General features: G+C 37.1%; 2 protein-coding genes across 2 annotated transcripts in view; both read left to right on the top strand.

The window, feature by feature from the left end:
- Positions 1-19,923, top strand: part of LOC105382253 (obscurin) — a 71,605-nt gene that overhangs the window by 13,039 nt on the left and 38,643 nt on the right. Inside the window, exons 4-8 of the mRNA XM_048633413.1 lie at positions 7,857-7,991; positions 10,659-10,829; positions 11,623-11,788; positions 18,482-18,574; positions 19,119-19,421. Of these exons, the coding sequence (XP_048489370.1) occupies positions 7,857-7,991; positions 10,659-10,829; positions 11,623-11,788; positions 18,482-18,574; positions 19,119-19,421 (868 nt within the window). The remainder of the gene's footprint in view (positions 1-7,856; positions 7,992-10,658; positions 10,830-11,622; positions 11,789-18,481; positions 18,575-19,118; positions 19,422-19,923) is intronic.
- Positions 189-1,900, top strand: LOC105382211 (carboxypeptidase Q). The gene is made up of 3 exons (XM_011552059.3): positions 189-426; positions 538-667; positions 770-1,900. The coding sequence occupies exons 1-3, from the start codon at positions 227-229 to the stop codon at positions 1,859-1,861; spliced, it is 1,422 nt and encodes a 473-aa protein (XP_011550361.3). The 5' UTR covers positions 189-226; the 3' UTR covers positions 1,862-1,900.

The following is a 19,923-nucleotide window of genomic DNA, read 5'->3' on the forward strand; positions in this document are numbered from 1 at the left end:
TAAACTTTATTAAGCCTATAATATAGGGGAAAATATGGCTCTAGCCAGTAGTTACATCTACATACACATAGTGGTAACAGTAAAGTATTGTGCGATGTAAGCGTAAGTATATCTCCTGTCAGAAAAAGTCAGACAAGTGATCAATCGATAAGATAATTCTTAGATCTTACATCGGTATATTAACCCAAGCTATTACTTGCAAAATAGTTGAAGTACTTAGTTGAAAATGAATTTATTACAATACTGTAGCATATTCGTTCTAATTGTAGTTAGTGCAAACTGTAAAAATATACCAAGTGTCGACGAAGTTTGTTCTAAATTATTGAGCAAAGATCTAAAGAAGGAAATCTCATCTTATAAAGATGTTACTAATGAAATCATTAAATATGTGAGAGAAGGAGAGTTTAAAGGAGTGACATACGATGAGTAAGTATTGCCATCTGATTGGTATTTAAAATAAATATTATTATGTTAGTTATAATAGTCAAAGGGTATAAATAGTGCCGTCATAATTCATTTCTAAAATGTACCTTTCAGACTCGCCAAATTTGTTGATACTTTTGGCCCACGTCCTTCGGGAAGCCAAGAATTGGAAGATTCAATTGACTACATGATTGAAATCACTAAGAAAGAAGGCATACACGACATCGTTACTGAAGAACTGGAGGTAAATAATGAATGCAATTACATAATATACGCAATATTGAAGTAATATTTGGATAATTATTAATATCTATAGAATCTCAAATTAATTCTATTTTTTCTATAGGTCCCGCACTGGGTAAGAGGAGAAGAAAAAATTACAATGTTAGAACCAAGGACGAAAGATGTCGCTTTACTCGGCCTAGGAAAGAGCGTATCGACACCTACTGAGGGAATCACAGCTGAAGTTGTGGTTATTGAAGATTTTACAGAGTTAGAGACGAAATCTGTTGAGGGGAAAATTGTGGTTTATGTTCCTGTTTTCACTACGTACAGTGACACGGTTCCATACAGGTCTCAGGGAGCCGCGAGGGCCGCTGAAAGAGGAGCCGTGGCGAGTCTGGTGCGCTCCATCACACCCTTCTCCATCAACTCCCCCCATACTGGATCCCAATATTACGAGGATGACGTCACAAAGATACCGACAGCTGCTATTTCATTAGAAGATGCAGACATGATCAAGCGACTCTACGAAAGAGGAGAAAAGGTCGTGTTGAACGTCAAAATGACCTCGACATTAGACACTAAAATATCAAGAAACACTCTAGTAGACTTGAAAGGCTCAGGAAATCCTGAAAAACTGGTTATTGTGTCTGGTCACATCGACAGCTGGGACGTGGGGCAGGGAGCGATGGACGACGGCGGCGGCTTGTTCATCAGCTGGGCAGCTCCTGTTGTACTGAAACGATTGAACTTAATACCCAAGAGAACAATTAGAGCCATTTTCTGGACCACAGAAGAGTTGGGTCTGGTAGGCGCGTATGACTACGAAGAGAAGCACAGAGCGGAAAATGGAAACATCAACTTCATAATGGAATCTGACGAAGGCACTTTCAGTCCGACTGGTCTCGAGGTATCCGGTAATCAGATGGCTCGCTGCATAGTGGGTGAGGTGCTGAAACTGTTCAAGTCTATCAACGCCTCCACATTGGTTGAGAAAGGGGAGTACGCTGGTGTTGGCTCCGACATCGGTGTTTTGACCAAGACAGGCATTCCCGGGGCTGGTCTGCTGAATGAGAATGAGAAGTACTTCTGGTTCCACCACACCGAGGGAGACACCATGAATGTGGAGAGCCCGGAGGAGCTCGACCTTGGCACTGCGTTCTGGACAGCTGCGGCTTATGTCATCGCCGACTTGTCTATCGACATTCCTCGATAAGATTTACGAGTTTTAAATAAAGATGGCGAATGTTTACTGCGCTTTTGTTTTACTATCAGATAATAATGTAAATTTAATGGTTTGTACGGTTCGCAATAATTAAATCCTTGTGTTAATTACTGAAATCAGTTAAATAAACTATGCAAAAATTAGGAATAATTACTATATTCATTTCAGACGGTCATCAGTGTACAAAAAAATGTTATGTAACTATACAAGTTTTTTTTTAAATCATATAGACAGAATTCATTTTTTATACGTGCGAGTAATTCACTTAATAAAATTTATAGCGATTCAGAGTTTGATCCGTTCAGTAAGAAACATAGTAATGTTAATAGATACCTAACAGTTGCTTTTGTGAACAAAATAATTTAAGTCAGTCTAAGCCTAAGACAGTCTACCTAATTATCTTATCTAGTTTTAGTTAACTTAGTTGTTTTTATTAAGTAAGATATTAGTGTTTTAGTATTAGTGTGTGTTACAGCTGGTGTCGTGTAACGCCTAGGTATAATAACTAAGGATTGAGTTCTGAAACCGGTCTCAACGCTGAATAGCGAAGGGATGGGTTCTAGAATTCATCCTTACCATTGGAACCATATGTGGGAACTTGTAATTGGCTAGTAGCTGTTTACCTGATATGTTGATATTGTGTTGTAGCTGTAAGTTCTCCAAATATTATAAAATAAAATAAAATATAAAATTTGTTATTATTAGTTAAAATTTTATACTCTTACATGTAAAACATGAAAAATATTCTGCCAAACACTAGATTTTCAAACGATTCCGGGCGTTCTAGTTTAGCCACAGTTAATAGCTAATTCGAGCTCGTTGATCGGCTAATGCTCGCTTAAACCGCTCATTTTCTTTGCCAAGTCTTGCTCTGGTAAAATGAATGATTACAAGTTCTATTCGTAATGAATTCACGATATCTAAGCGTGTCATCTCGTAATTATTATTAGTGATCGGTGTATGCATAGGTACTGTTTGCTATGTTAGGAATCTTCGGGACAAACTAAGTAACAATCACTATAAATGCATGTTTGCACATTATTATCATCAGACTACTAAATTAGGTACTTTTGGTATAAGTTACCAGAAACTAGTGAAACACACAAATTTTTGTTGAAACCTTTTAGTGTTGATAGCCACTAAAACGCTTATAAAATTAAACGTTATCGTAAGTATCTAGTGGTAGTCTGCCGTGAGAGTTACGACGCTATAATATTTTAGTACGCAGTGGCAGCGTGATTTTGCGAGACTTGTCTATTGAAATAAGAAGTTTTGAAGAGAAGACATGCAATAGGCACATTTAATGAAACGAGATAGAGTCGTGGACAGCGCGGCTGTGCTCCAAAATATCGTTTTATTGAGGCTAGAGTGACCTCCGTGTTTCACATAATTCCCCCGTGGATCGTCACTGGAGTGGTTTGTATTCTCTTTGTTGCATTCAGTTGGAGAATATGTTACTTTGATGCTTATTGTGTGGCACGTGGAGTCGATTTCCGGATTGTGGTCAATTTTTGCGAATTAGATTAACCGCTTAGTAAACCTAATGTTTTGACCTGCCAAACACAGAATAATGAAAAGTAACTCATAAGCATTTTAACTGCCCTCTTTGAAGTAGTGTAACGATTTAATCTCAAGTAAATAGAGCACGCTATATGACCATGCGCCATGAACTTTATCCAGATCAGCAAAATTGGGACGACGTGTAAAAGAGATGCGACGAAAATAGGTAAAGAAGTATTTTATTATGTAGCTAAAAAATAACTGCCGGTTTCACAACTGAGAATGTTATTTTGAGCGTTAGTTAAGTATTATACCGGGTGTTGAAAAAAGGGTATACTAAGTCGAAACCTACGTGTGCAGCATATTATATCTAAGCCCGAAAATGAAACCAGTATGTTGATACATTCTGAGGTCTACGAGATTGGCTACGAACACTCGTAGCCACGCTACGAGAATCGTAGCAGCTTCTAGTAGCTTGTAGCTTTTTTGCAACAACCTGTATAACATAGCTTAGGTATCTGTAGAAATATGCAAATGAAGAACACTATTTTTATAAAGCAAACCGTTAGTTAGTTTATAAACAACTGATTAAGAAGGTGTCTTAAGAAATGTTAATTAGGTTTACTGTATTAATTTAAATTGAGTTTTCTCACATTTCCTTTAGCGTTGTTTGATTTTACAGCAAAATATAAACGCGTATAAATTTAAAATAATGACACGATAAAACAGCATTGACTCAAAACATGTGTTTTTGATTAACCCAAATATTTAAGTTCTTTTTTCTTTCATTGAATGCTGCATGAAAAGAAAATGGCGGTAAATCGAATACATTTCAACACATTTGCAGCTGAAAATTGCAACTGACTGTGCAAATTTGAGCATTATATTATAATATGCAGCATTTTTAACACATATAAAAACATGCGGAATCATTTTGGGTTACTTACTTAAATATGTGCAAAATAAATTATTAATGATAACATGAAATAAAACGGTTTTAATTTAGCAGAGGTAGGCTGCTGCAAGGACAATCTCTGTAAGTGGGGCTATACCGTTGGTACCAACCTATGCGACTGTGGTACCGCCCCCCAGACTATGGAGCATTTACTCTCCTGTCCCCTGTGCCCTTCCACCTGCACACGGGAAGACTTACTCCAGGCCAACCAGAATCAAAGTTGCTTCATTTTGGTCTGGACAAATATAAAAAATCGCATTTCACTGACACGAAAGAAGAAGAATTTAGAAAATCGAATCATGTGACCGCAATATGTCGTAAGCTTTCATAGTCTTCGATCATTGGACGCCTTGTCTATTATTGTAGAGCTGTAAAATTATTAGATCATGGTCATTGGTAAAATTCAGTGATGATCAGAAATAGGTAATAATATTAGATTAACGGTCATTTCATGCATTTAAACCTTCTATGATTAACAGTAAAGATATCAGAAGTTCGTAGTAACATTTATTTGTACAGGCACGCATTTTTACATAACATGTAAAACCCAACTCATTACACGATTAACCTATTTTCAACTTTTCAACCATTGATATTAAATGTTCCTACTCATTATATTCTAAATAGCACAACTTGTTATTATAATTTTGATTTCAGTTAGTTTATGAATCATTTTGTAATAGGGATTATATTCCACTACATTTGATTTTGGTTGCTTAATCAGGCACAACTACCTAGGTTAGATGTAACAATAACATTGTAGACGCCGCGATAAATTGTTTATAAAAGAAAGCTCGTACGGGCTATGCGTTTACTTTTTGATCTTCCACATTGAGAAATCTGTTATCACACGTTTATAAATTATGAAACTCGATATTTTTATGATTCATGTTTTTTTTATCCGATAAAAGATCAAATTTCGAAAAAAGCACATTAGATAACAGCGCTGTAGAAAAACAGGTTTATTTTTCAGGAAAATACAAAAGTGCAAATATATTATATATTATTGTCATACAACATACAACATTTGAATGGGTCAACGGAATTGATTCTTGATTATGTTGCTGAATAAACTACAGTTAACTGTTTCTTCGCCGTCGAATTAAAGAAAATTAGACGCAATGACTGATCAAACAACAATTTACAATAATTGTCCCACTTACCTCGCTAGATTTCTCTGAAAGAGGCTATTCGGAATAAAATACGGCTTGTTTTATTGCCTTCATGATACTAAGTCGATCAACAAGTGGGAGAATAGCCTCGTTGAAGATCACAGGATGTTGGTGACCGGGGCAGGTGACCGAATTGTCAGGAATTAATCTAGTTTTGCGAAGTTCTGTTGCCAATTTATGTTACTACTTTTCTTACAATTTGATTATTCGTATTGTAAAAAATATATAAAGCGTATTGCAAAAAGGGTATATTATGCCGAAACCTAAGTGTGTAGCAAGTTACTCGTATATCAAAGCCCGAGAATGAAATCAGAATGTCAAAATTGGTAGTAACTATACCCTTTTTGCAATATACCTACAGTCATAGCTTGTGCAAAAACTGTATGTTTTATTTATCTTAAAATTATTTTTTTATAAACAAAAGTATTATTACTCAGTGTTTGTGTCCAATAAAATACAAAATGTAAAAGTATCAATGTACCACAGCGACTCTACTACTATATAATGCTTAAAACTATGAGTCCCTAACCAAAAACTATGCATCTTGCACCCGGGGTAAATTCTATGTTGAATTAACAAACCTAAAGTGAAATTAAAAAACCTGAGGTCCTAACCTAATCGTCAAGGAATTTTCTACATTATGTTATTAATTTACTTATAAATAAAATTGTGCGTATATAATTTACGAATTGAGGTAAATGTGTGTCATAGAATAAAGTTATGAAATATTGAGGTGCTAGAGAATTATGATAGTTCTATTTATCTACCAAAATACCTCATGAAATCATGTAAAGAGGATACAAATGTTTCCTACATATTTTTGTATCATTATTTATGTAGTATCTGACATGCAAAAGTGCCTTTAATATTTAACGCCATGTCTTTCGGCAATACATTTCTCTATGCCTCTATAACCCGGTTTAAAATAATGTGGTTCATTTCATTATTATCATAGCCGTAAAGATATAATGTATTATACGTATTTATAAGTTGTTCCCTTAAAATACACGCTTTCATTATCCGGTGATTTTAGTAAAGCCTGTAGTCCAAATGATAAATGGTAATGATGTCTAGTATTTTTTTCACAAAATAAACTTTTCCTCTTGTAAGTTTGAGTTGACAGAAAACAGACGAGGCATAGACAATAACTGAAATCTAGAGCACGGCGTCATTGCACGCGGTCAGTGACCTACCTTTGACTGATTGACGTCATTTCATCAAGAAAAATCTTTATCGAAACACGGCTAACTAAACACAGGGAACTGTCATTTTATAACTAGAGCGTTAAAGTTTAAATTAGCTAGACTATTTGCGATACTGCCAATTTTCGCAAAGTTTTTAGGTGATGTTTTAAAGCCGCCATTTTGTTTTATTTTGTCAGCCTCCTCTAAAAGCTTCCGTTGTTATCTTTCGAAGAAAATACGAATTTCTTGACTAACTTTTCGCTTGTCACTTCCGTAAAACTTATTTTTATTTTCATAAACATTTTTAGTTTAGACAGAATTTTTACCAAACATACAATTTCACTTACCTACCTTCATGAGAAACCCTGCACACCTGCAAAAAGACAAAAACAAGGTTATAAGAACTATACAATACCTACATTAATACGAAAACAAAAACTGTACTCACCACCGTAGACGTAAGTATGTAATAATACAAAAATCAGTAAGTAACTAGGTACCTTATAAGAACCATTCCCTCTGTCCTCTTACTTTCTTCTCTATTCAAAGAAAAAATGAGGATCCAAAGGAAATAATACCCTTAACAACCTCCTAACAAAGAGAAGGGATATGTAAATGTAAATTCACGAGTCACGAGCAATGAAAAAGTTCCACTTACAATAATTCGACAAACTTTTAATTTATAATTTGGGTGAATACTTATTTACGTTCTTAGTTGGTAGGTAATATTCTGATGCGCTGTTATATGTATTTTAATATTCCAGACGGCTTCATTAGGAGTAATTTAGTGCCATTGTCAATGAAACTTTTTCATTGCTCGGGAGTGTATTAGGTACTCTTTTACAACTACTTATAGGATTATTTCACGTCTCCATTTTTACAACCTATAACTCCTACTATATTCCTCGCCTCACAAAGCAGGCCCTAGTTTTTGCCCCGCAAGGAAAAAGAAACATAGGGCGCCCAAGAATATCTTGGATTAGGACATTAGCCCAGGAGATGAAGTCGATCAACATGAGCAGCCAGAAGTTGTGGCTGCTGCCTCTGATCGTCAGAAGTGGAAATCTGTAGTTGCGGCCATATGCTCCACTAGGAGTTAAACGACATAAGAAGAAGAAAAATAACTCCTACTTATTCTCTCCTCCCCAATAACCCTATCTCTCTCTCCTCCTCAGATGGCTGGTGCGTGTGCTGGAGGACGGCGACGGCGGCGCGGTGACCACGCGGCAGGGCTACGTGCCGGCCTGGGTGCTGCTGGACGTGGACGCGTGCCCGGAGCGCGACCAGACCGCGCTGGCCGCGAGGAGGCAGTGAGTTGTGACGCTGACTGTATCTTTCTAGGCACCATCTATATCCCTGGACGTTGTGAATTGGTGCCTCGAGAGAAACTGACTGCGCAGGCATGGTGGTGAGGAGGCAGTGAGTTGTGACGCTGACTGTATCTATGCACCTTTGTGGTATATTCCCTGTAGGACGTGGCTAGAGAGACTGCGCTGGCGGCGAGGAGCAGTGAGTTGTGACGCTGACTGTATTTTAAGTACTCTTTATAGTAGGTACAGTGCGTTCGCTGCACAATGTGACTACTGTGGCGGAGAGGAGGTATTGTGATGTTTTTGCCATATCTATATTATGTACCTACTGCTTACGACCGAGCATAGATAAAAGTTGTATGGAATTGTTTAGGTGTATTAAATTTGGTATGGTCGCTGTATCAGGCTTCAGTCAGGTCACTAACCACTACACCATTCGATCGTCAAATTTAAAAACACGCAAAATTAAAAACTCTGTTTACGACTCCAATATCTCTATCATCAATGACCAAATGATATAAAACATTTCAGATTAATAACAGTCTTGTATTTAGAACCTTGAATGCTTAGATAATGCCCTATCTCCACACACGCCATGACTCAGCAACACTCACTGCCAATCCAATTCAACCGCAGCCAATGGGATACGTCCAGAAATAGCTGGAGATATTGTAAACACAATAATTTATTCAAGAGAAGCCCACTATGGCCCACGTATGGCTTGACTCACGGCATTTCTATTCTGCGGTAGTGCCAACCGGATACCATTTACCTGTCTCAAAGTATTTATTATTATCATTGGATAATATCCTCACGTTGAACGTTTCACATAGGTAGGCAAATAGCTAAGTAGTCCAAATATACATATTTTGTGGCCAGCTTAACTACATTAACAAATTAACGGGTTATTCCCGAAACCATTCAATGTCCAAAGTTACGGTGACAGTTTTTGGAGTAATTGGGTATGAACTTGATAAATGAAGTACAAGTGCAGTAATTGGCTTCTTGTCGACCTGTCTGGAGCACCATTCATTATACATCTGCGTCAGTACGACTTGATTAATATGGCAGTTAGCTACTTCCAAATTGAAAGTCACTGTAATGAGTTATCACATTTCTAGCCCGTTTAGTAGTATAGGTATTTTCCGCCGATGATAAACTAATATGAAATATTGGGTAAGTACCACCTACGAACTTCGATCATTAAACTACCTGAAATAAAAAAAAAACTTATATAAACATCACTTAAAAAAACAATCTGTTTTATCCATTTTATCAGTACTTCTACTGGCTAACTAATGTGTACCTCGGAACATTGATTCATGAAATTGTACATAGAAACACATGAGAAAAAAAGTACTTATTACAATTTACATCTGGCCATTAAGAAAAATATTCGAAAAAAAAGTATAATAATAAACGTAAAGAATAATAATTTGAAGTAAGAACCTCACCTGACAAAAAAGTATTACAGCTGGCCATAAAGAAAATATAAGAAAAAAAACATAATTTACCTACCTCAGAATATTAATTTGGGTAAAGAAAAAGGAGGCCTTGGAGTTTTTGTGGCAAAACCAACGTTTTGTCCAACAATGCCGGCTGCTGAGACACGGACGCATTCATAAGTTGTTTTTACGATGACAATATGAGAACGATATTGTGCTACATCGTGGTCTGGGATTTGCCAAGTAAAATCATAGTGATGATAGAAAGAGGAAAGTGTTTTGCTTTTAGTAATTGTTTTGTCGTGAGGTCTTTTGTTTCACAAGTTTTGTGAGTTTGTTGAATGAAAAGCGTTGGCCGTAAGCCACCATTACAGAGTGGTTAAAGGTACCTACTTTAGAGTTCGATAATTTTTATTTAGTATAGTAGGTTTAATAAATGAATACAATAATCAATACAAAATCAATAAAATAATTATTCTTAGCACACTTCAAAATACTTACAACAAATAATATTATTAAAGTTTTTTTTTATTATTTTATGTTGACTGTTTGTGGTCAATCGTTGCGATAAAAATGACCTTCTTTTTTATTTTTAATCTATCGAAATTTGAAACGGCGGGAACATAAAAAAGTAATTAGTGTAATTACAAAGATTTTAGTAACAGCCTAAATATAAAGTTTATTAAATAAATTGAAGGAGATTAATACGTTTTGTATAAGTATTTATACTTGCGTGGTGCTGTATTGATATTGTGAGAGCATTGCAATGAGCATTATTGAGTTTATGACTGTGTGAGTTAGACAAAATTATATTTTTACAATACCTTTTAAACATTTCTATTATAACATCATTAATAATTGCAATATTATTTTAAAATATGCACTTTTTCTACCTTTTCTAAATTCTATGTCTTTTTTCCAATAACTCTTCGTACATGTTAAAGAAAGAAAGAAAGAAAGAAAGAAACATTTATTTGACGCACTGAACAATAAAAACAGAAACAAAAAGAACAAAAGAATACTACAAAAAATATATATGAAAAAACACAAAATAATACAATATAAACAAACAAGGTTGCTGTCCAGAGCGTCAAAAAGGCACCAGCTCAGCGTGTGCTATGGCCAGAGAGCCACAGCGCTGGTTTTCAGCTGGCCCTTAGTTACATACGCATACGCCATACTAAATCCATATCATCACACATGACACCCATCTCTCCCACAGGGCCGTGGTCCGCGAACTCATAGAGACGGAAGAAGAGTTCGGTCGAGACATGCAGCAAGTGGTGACTCGCTACATGAAGCCCATGGACAAGGCCAAGACCCCCAAGACTGTGTTCGACAATAGGGAGCTCCTGTTCAACAACTTCCGACAGATCGCCGAGTTTCATACTACGTGAGTTGGTTGTTATATTTTATTAAGTATTTGTTAGATAATAGTAAGAAATAGATAAATATGATAAGTTTTGCTTACGTAGGCAAGTCGAATAATAAATAAAATAAATATGTGGGGACATCTCACACATGGCCATCCGACCCCAAGCTAGGCAGAACCTGTGTTATGGGTGTCGGACAGCTGATATAACTACACAAATACATATATAGATAGATACTAAACATAAATATCAGTCGAAGGTCCAGGACTCGGCGTGGGGAGGGCCTCGAAGATGAAATCCGAAGGAATCTTGATGTTCACTCACAAAATTCACTTTGTCTGTTTGTAATTAGAGTACACAAATATAATGCCTAATGGCAACTGGTGAGATTTAACCGATATTTATTCCCGAATTCACTATTAAACCGATAATCGCGACCGCGCAGAATAAAATGGCATAATAACGCGACGAAGACTGCGAACGACGACATTAGGCAAAGTAAAATTAATCTACCATACAAAAGGAGTAATTTTTCAATCTACTCACCTACAAATATTAAAAGTGTTCGACCGGTATCGAACATATACTTTCTGTTGGAAAACAAGCAGGCTGCCATAGGTTTGGCGTAGGTATTTTATGTCAGACAAGAAGTCTATTTGTATGAAAAAAATATTGCAACGACTTCACTGTTGAAATGTCGTAGGTATTTAAATCTTATATATAAGTTTATTGTGCTAGTGATGTTTCAGTGCAAAATCTGGAATATTCCATATATTTCTTTAATTTAGGTAAATATCCACGTCCTGTCCACAGGGTGCTCCTAGAAGGCATCAAGTACTACGCGGGCGAGCCGCGCATGCTGGGCCGCGCGCTGCTGCGCATGGAGCGCGAGTTCGACAAGCACGTGGCGTACTGCCGCGACGAGCCGGCGGCGCAGCGGCTGCTGGCCACCGACCCGCATGTCAACAAGTACTTCCAGGTGAGTCTGTGAGCATGTAGCGCTAGTGTTGCTGTGAGTTCGACAAGCACGTGGCGTACTGCCGCGACGAGCCGGCGGCGCAGCGGCTGCTGGCCACCGACCCGCATGTCAACAAGTACTTCCAGGTGAGTCTGTGAGTGTTGCTACTCGTGAGGAAACCTGCATATCTAGACTTAGCACATCTAGATATGTGAACCCACCAACTCGCAGTGGACCAGCGTGGTGGGGAAAATAGTCCAAGCTTAGGAAGGCAGTTCAGACCTTGGGGATATGCACAACGGTTCCATTCGAGAGAGCCAGGTGCAGGTACTTACACCCCCACAGAGAATAGAATAGGTATCAGCGAATGAAATAACTAGCGCTTTGTGCTTCATTATCGTCTTGGAGCAAGAGTTCATAGTTTTTCTGTTTTCATTTAATTCTTAGTTTTTAAATACCAGCAGCTCCATCTAGTGTATGATGCTAAAACTGTTTCAAACTGAGCACTCCTGCCCTCTCTAAATCATTTTGGTTTCAGTTGGTCGGATGCCAAAAGTTGAAATTGTGTAGTTGATTCAATGCAAAGCTGTGAAAACAGATGGCGTAGCATACGTGGTAGATTATTTCTGAAATACTGAAGCCGCTACTGCTACTACTGTAAAGTTTTGAAACAGATATTTAAACGTTGATCGAGTAACGTTAATTTCACATAGGTGGCTCTACATGTTTCAAATAACTAGTTTTCAGGAATAGATGAAAACATTTTATGCCCTTTTTCTATACATGTGTATTTTTTGAAATGGGTAGCAGACGAATTATTTTTTTGGCGATAGTAAATGACTAGATTAAGATCTAATGCTGGCTGCTGCCATTGTAAAAACTCCTACTAGACTAACCCTACTTAATCAAATTTATCACCGTAGAAAATAATTCTTGGTTTTCCACACTTAGGTCTCCGCAGCTTTTACTAATTCAACCGATTTATAACTTCCTCCACTGCAACTAAGTTGTGCCCTCGCATATACACAAACATTTGTTCCAACTTTACCTACCTTCCTGCCTACCCTCATCATGTTGGGTGAACATTTGGCCAACCAGCCGCGGCAGTGACACCGCCGCGCCGGGCCGCCTGGCACGCAGCCAACACCAGAATAGTTGACGCGCATAGAACATAGTTGATACGATGACAGTCCGCCGTCATATTGAGGACACACAGGGTTTGTTGGGAAAGTGCAAGGATTTGAGCGGAAATTTGTTGGTCCATTCGTTTAGCTTGTAATAAATAATAAGGAAGATCGGAAGTCGATAAAAAATCCGGGTTGTTTGATTTGATTCATTCGGTACTGAGCATGACCAACACACTTCGATTGTAAAGAGATAGTGTAGATATAGTACTTAAGGTATACGTGAACTAAAGGGAGGACTCAACTCACCCCTGCTCTGCATACGTAGTATGGATTGTGATATTTGCAAAAGTTGGATTTAAAAATTTAATATTATAATAAACAGGGTATCCCAAAAGTCAACTATATGCCTTGGAGGGCTGATAGACCAGCCCATAAGTGGCCAGAATATCATAATATGACCTCAGTAAAAATTCGAATGTTTTCGAGATATTGTCACTTTTCTGAAAATCGACACCTTTGATCAGATTTTACTGTACTGCCCTGCTATTGATCACAGTAAAAAAGAAACAATTAGTGCTGTATGTTTAAAAAAACACGGTTTAGAAAGTCATACAAAAATATCATATTTTATTAAAAGCGACTTTGACTCAACATAGTTACTGTAAAAAAATATACCAGGCAATCCTCGAACCTTATTTTAAAAAAATGTTCATTTAATGCAGTTTTCAAAATGATATAAACCGTTGCTATTGTTTTAATTAAGAAAAAAAGTTATTGCCATTTTAGTACAAAACGACCTCGATGTAAAATTGTTTGAAGGAAATTTATCTGACTGAATTTATTAAGGGTAGGTCATGTTGGAATGAGTTATAGTAAAATAGGTGGTGGGCCGATCGCGATCGTGGAGAAACTGTCACAGTTAATAAAAAACGAATAAGTAGTATCTTTCTCGAAAAAAGGCGGTCTTGTGTGGCGGTCAAGTTGGTCCCCGCCTGCGATACTTTCCATTAACATTGGGACTGATGTAACGTCACATAACTTTAATTACTAAGAATTTTTACCAAGGTCATATGTGTTATGATATTCTGGCCACTCATGAGCTGGTCTATCAGCCCTCCAAGGCATATCGTTGACTTTTGGGACACCCTATAGGTAAGATTTAAATTTTTAAATCCATAACAGGAGCGGTGGTAACTCAGTCGGGTAAGCGCCCGCTTCTCACGCCAGAGATGCGGGTTCGAATCCCGGCGCTGACATGTACCAATGAGTTCTTTTCTGAATTTAAGTACCTACAATGTATACCATCGCTCTTACGGTGAAGGAAAACATCGTGAGAAAACCTGCGTATCTAGATTTAGCACATCTAGATATGTGAACCCACCAACCCGCAGTGGACCAGCGTGGTGGGAAATGGTCCAAGCTTAGGAAGGCAGTTTAGACCTTGGGGATATGCACAAAGGTTCCACTCGAGAGAGCCAGGTGCAGGTACTTACACCCCCACAGAGAATAGAATAGAAAGAGTTTTGAAAGTAGATATTCTGTTTATTTGAAATATGATTTCATTTGGGTCAGAACTACTCAGAACCCAACAACTAAATCACGATACAGCTAGGTTGATTCACAGAAGAATTTTCAAACAGAACTGTCCACCGTCATATTCGTAATGTAAAAGAGTTTGTAATTTTTGAGTTCTAATATTCAAAGGCCGAACCACTGATTCAACTGTAGGTCACAGAAAAGACATTCATAATATTAAATTCGACTCACTTTAATCTCGAAATAGCAGTTTAGATAAAATCAGAGGGAACTTGGACTTGTGGCGTCGGTGTGAGTGGCAGTGACGCAGAAATGTTACAGCTGCTGAACACTTGTGATATAACTTCCGCTCTAGTCTGTTTAAGAAATATTTAGCAATACGTGGACTCTAAAGGCTTTTTATAATCGTCTCAGTGATATCTTGGTTCAGTGAGCAAACATGTTCCGGCATGATACCTATGTAGTTAATAATTATAATAATATATTATACTTAATATTGATCGGCATTAGTATTGTGGCCATCATACTTCGTCGTCATTTATATTTACCGGATAGCCGGAAAATTCCTATAAACTTTTAGACCAAGTTAGGGAGTTGGACGGTAGCGGTGCTCGAGCTGGTCTAGACACCTTCGACCCGTCAAGGCCTACTTAATTAGATTTGAATATTTGAAGCGGTAATTCATGTTTATTGGTTTCTGGTTTATTAGAAATAATATGTAATGTAACTGCAAAATACCTACAAGGCCTACAAGGCACAGTGATGTCGATTATATTTATAACTAGGTACATGTTGACAAGCTACACAATTTTGGCAAGAAATGTAGTCCAAATATTTTGGAAGAGCACCTTCGCCAAGTATGAGTGAGAATGATTTAAAATAACGTTGTTTACGTTAAATTAACCGAAATGGGCCAAGTAAACAAGTTATCATGCTGTCATTACTGAGATCTTGGGGTGAAGATGCAAATACTTTGAATTTCAATTTTAATACTTTTTAACTAGGTGAATATACCAATTATTCACAGGTATATAAAACACTGAAACAGTGAAGTAACGAAGTATGCCTGGGTGTATAATTAGCAAATAAAAGTTTGCTTTAACAAATCAGCACACTGGAGAGTAGGCTGCGTTTCCGGAAGCAAAGCCTACTTAGTCCAGCTTTACCCCCTTATTCATAAAAAAGTTACTGGACGGATTAGCTATTGAACTGTTTTGTCACTCTCTGTCAAAGAACAAATTGTTCTCTGTCAGAGAGGGACAGAACAGTTCAATAGTTAATTCGTTCAGTAACTTTTTTATGAATAAGGGGGTTAGTGTTTGTCACCGTCATACTAAGAAAACGTAATAAAGATGCTGAATGTAATGGCTAAATGATAAAGATCAGTCAAATTAAATAGAATTTAACAAATGGTTCTCGAACAAAATATCCCACGCAAACATGAACTAACTCATTGACGAAATGCTAGAAACTGAGTCAAATCTTGAAATAAATTATGACTAGATTTTGGTCAAGAAGCAAAAATATCGAAAAGTTAATTATCGCTTCCTTACAAAGACCTCGACCTATTGCTCCTATATCTCTCAATTCACTTACAATAACAAGCCTACAACAACATTTATGCCACAATGCTCATGAAGTTTATACTCACTTAATCTCTTCGCCTATACAGTATGCTGAAACGTTGATACTGAGGTTTGATAGATTTTAAATGGCTTTCCATTCTGTAGGAATAGCAACGTTAGTTAGTTTAGGCTCTGTAGTTTTCCCTATAGCTACCTCTTGAGATCTAAAGAGATTGCTGCAGCCTCACCGTTACGAACTCCACGGCTTTACTACAAATGTTTTGTTATTTAACACTTCATGATCTTTGTCCCTGATTAAGGGATCTCAGGTGTCAGGATCTGATAATTATGACGTAAGTTTGTGCATGCTATGATGAGTGACATAGGTCACAAGCATGGTATGGACTCATCGTAATATGCTCCTTCAAGAGTCGAAAGTGTTTTCTTTAAGGACATCTTCATTACATCACAATGGTGTACCTACTCCATTTCCAGCACCTTTAAGACACAGATGCATATCCGTCGTTTCTAGTGCAGCTTCCCAGTAACGATCAAACAGTCTCGGATGCTGAAGTTCAAAGCGCGACCTTGTCCACCATTTCTCCGGCGATAACACGTGACGTCACCGAAGAAATGGTTTTATCCTAGGCTGTGCTATGTTTAGCTCGCGAGTGGCGCGAGGACCAGTCGCTCCTCCACCGCGGCCGCGGCAACTTCTCCAGACGACCGACCACTCGCGCGAGTGACGTCACGCGACTAGTGTTGTGAACTAGAGACCTGTGTGTCAGGTAGGGCCACAGACATTTAAATTTAGCGTGTGTTGATGTGCCGAGAATGTCCCGGTGTATTTGGTGAATGTGGGTGCGCGGGTGTTACGTTTCAGCGGACGCGGTTTATTTTCAGTCGCCCGTGGGCGGCCGCGGCGCGCGTATGAGTTCTATGAGGATTTTTTCAGCAAAATTGTGATGTAATTTTGGGGTAAAACTCGGAAAAATAAGTAAAAATTGTCTCAGTAGGGTGCTGTTGTTCATTGTTTTTCTGGATGACCTTGACCTAGTGTAATACTTTAGTCACTAACATGACTATGAATCATTAATCAAATATCCTAGATACTTGACTTTAATTAAACATATAGATAATCTATATGTTGAGTTAAAACAAAATATATACCTACAAATATTCAGCCTAGTAGTGGTTATGTATGGTATGACTAATAAACTACGTAATAACAACAACAAAAAGGAACAAAATTGTATGACTGTATATTAGATTTTATTAAATGACCGCATCTTTCCTTTCTCTTCAAAGAAAACTTTGATTCATGCTGCATAGCATACCTAACGTCACGTTTTTCTGTAAATCACAAAACACATAGCATTATGTAGGTCGGTGTTCCGCTCAAACATTAGCGAAGCTGCGCGAGCGCATGTCAAGGTGCGCTATTTGCGATTTCAGAACCGAAGCTTTTAACATTTTATAGCCAGTTGTCGATGGTTTATGATTTCAGGTTTCGCACTCGAAGTTGTAGTTTTGAAATTGCATTTTTATCAGTTTTTTTATAATTTTTAAAGACTCTTACATTGTCTTTTAAACTGTAAGTTTATGTTTTTTCTCACTGGAAGTATTTTCTGCCCCTACACCACTTGCAGGTTGATTGGTAGAAAATGCTTACAACATTTAGTCTACTTTTGTAAAATATGCATTAAAAGGATTAAAAAAATAAGACTAAAAAAGTAAGACTAATTAAGTACAAATACCGACATACAAAGTTTAGTTTCTAATGTGTTTCTAATACACAAAAACTTGGTTGCCAAAATGATTAACTAATTGATAGGCGCTAGCATCATAAAATCGAAAGTAACACGCTTCGACATTCAATCGATTCTGAAGTTGTGCCAAACAATTATAAACAAATGTAAGGAATTGCTTGACCCATCATTTACTATTGGCATGGCATCATTTATTTCAATTCATTATTTATTGTTATGCTTATGTGATTAGCAAATCTTAGGAGAGCTTTTCCCACACCATGTTACACGACCTGCGCATTTAATAAATACTTAAATCCAGTCAATCATAGCACCTATTATTTTCAATGCTGATCTGTTGCAAGTAGCATTACGAAAACCATAATTTTCCAGATTATGAAACCGATAATACCTAATATTTATAATACCTGTAAGTGAAATTCATAAAGCTATTAATAGCTATGACTAAATTGATGTTTATTTTGAGAAAGTCACTCTCGAGGTATTTGACCTACAATACCTTACATTAGGAAATTATTTCACCTTGATGCTCACATTTATAGAACATAACATAACACTAATGTATAAAAACAAATGTACTATAGCGATTATAAGATAGATATTATTATAAACTTCGATCCAATACTCGATTATTAGGAATTAAATAATGATGATAACTTTATGGGTATTTACTATTATTGTGTACTAGTTAAGTAAATTATTTATAATCTGTTTCAGGACTTAGCCGACGATCTCGGTGACGACAAGGGAATCGCCGAACATCTCAAACTACCCATACAACGGATCAACGACTACCAGTTACTTTTGAAGGTAACCTTTGTACCTACCTACTTTGAATTTCACTCTGCAGGAGTGTTGTCTAGACTGGTTGTCTTTTTCAGTTCAAGTTTTTAATAATTTTGAAAAGTCCTCAAATTAGTTTTGTTGCTATCATCATCTGCAATAATTCTTTTTGTTTGGTAATCATTTGAAAGATCTCTGCTTTGTCTGTTAAGTTTTAGTTTGCAATTTCTTACATTCTTGAAAGCACTTATCGTTCCAAAAGCCACAACGGCAAAGCTCGCGTCATTCCAGCTGTAAACAGTAAGACAAACAGATCCGGTTCTAATAATACTCTGCCACAATGGTTGTAATGTTATTTTTGAGTAATGCGCTGAACTGGAACTGCGCTGTTAACTTTTGGCTGCGTAAACTGGATGGATCACGATATGTTCCATCATCATCAGCAAATACTTAATCGTCCACATGTATAGATAAGCCTCTTCCAACCATATACATAATTAATTATTATCATGTTAGGTATTCACAAATTAGGTACTAGCAAAAGTAAATTGTACCTTTACTTTTTCACCAGGAACTAGTAAAGTACTCCAAGCGCCTAAACGAGGACTGCACAGACCTTCAGAAAGCGCTAGAGCTATTCCTTGGCGTACCTAACCGTGCCACTGACAACAAGTTCATCGCATCCATCGAAGGCTACCGCGGGAATATCTACAAACTCGGCCGTCTGCTCACTCACGACTGGTTCACCATCCTCGACAGTGAGGGCAAGGCTAAGGAGAGATACCTTTTCCTGTTCAAAGCGAGGATCCTAGTTTGTAAAGTCAAGAGGGTCTCGGACGATCGATCCGTCTTCGTGCTTAAGGATATCATCAAGGTGAGGTTTTTTATGTTTTCATTCAATTAACGTTTTGAACGTAAATTTTCCAAATTGAAAATATTTATTGCTTTTGTTACACTAATGTATATTTTAGGTAAATACGTAATCTTATTTCAAGGTTCTATCTCCATGAATTTTAGATAAACGTTGCTTTAAAATTTAACTTAAATTCTTATATGTATAGGATTATAAATATTCATTAATCTAAAACTAAATACAATCAGAAGGTCTTGATATTGACAGCACGATGTAATTAACAAATACATTATTATGGAGAAGAAGTTGTTTAATTACTGTTGGCACTGGTCCAACTTGCCTGTTATAGTTCACATGGTTATTCTAACCTGATTTCTCGGTCTAGCTTCCGGAGTTCAAGGACAAACATCTGTGCTTTTAAAAATGGTGGCAGATAAATTTCAGATTAAAGAAATTTAATTTCTTGCTCCACTAATGTGAGTTTGTCTTTGATGATAAAATTTCATTCAGGGATATTATATGA

Source organism: Plutella xylostella, chromosome 5 (genome assembly GCF_932276165.1).
Source record: "Plutella xylostella chromosome 5, ilPluXylo3.1, whole genome shotgun sequence".
NCBI classification, from domain to species: domain Eukaryota; kingdom Metazoa; phylum Arthropoda; class Insecta; order Lepidoptera; family Plutellidae; genus Plutella; species Plutella xylostella.

What these genes read in the sequence shown, in the direction of transcription:
- LOC105382211 (XM_011552059.3), top strand. Translation starts at nt 227, where the DNA reads ATGAATTTATTACAATACTGTAGCATATTCGTTCTAATTGTAGTTAGT. An exon ending in AAAGGAGTGACATACGATGA is followed by an intron (nt 427 to 537) that starts GTAAGTATTGCC and finishes TGTACCTTTCAG; the next exon opens with ACTCGCCAAATTTGTTGATA. An exon ending in TCGTTACTGAAGAACTGGAG is followed by an intron (nt 668 to 769) that starts GTAAATAATGAA and finishes TTTTTTCTATAG; the next exon opens with GTCCCGCACTGGGTAAGAGG.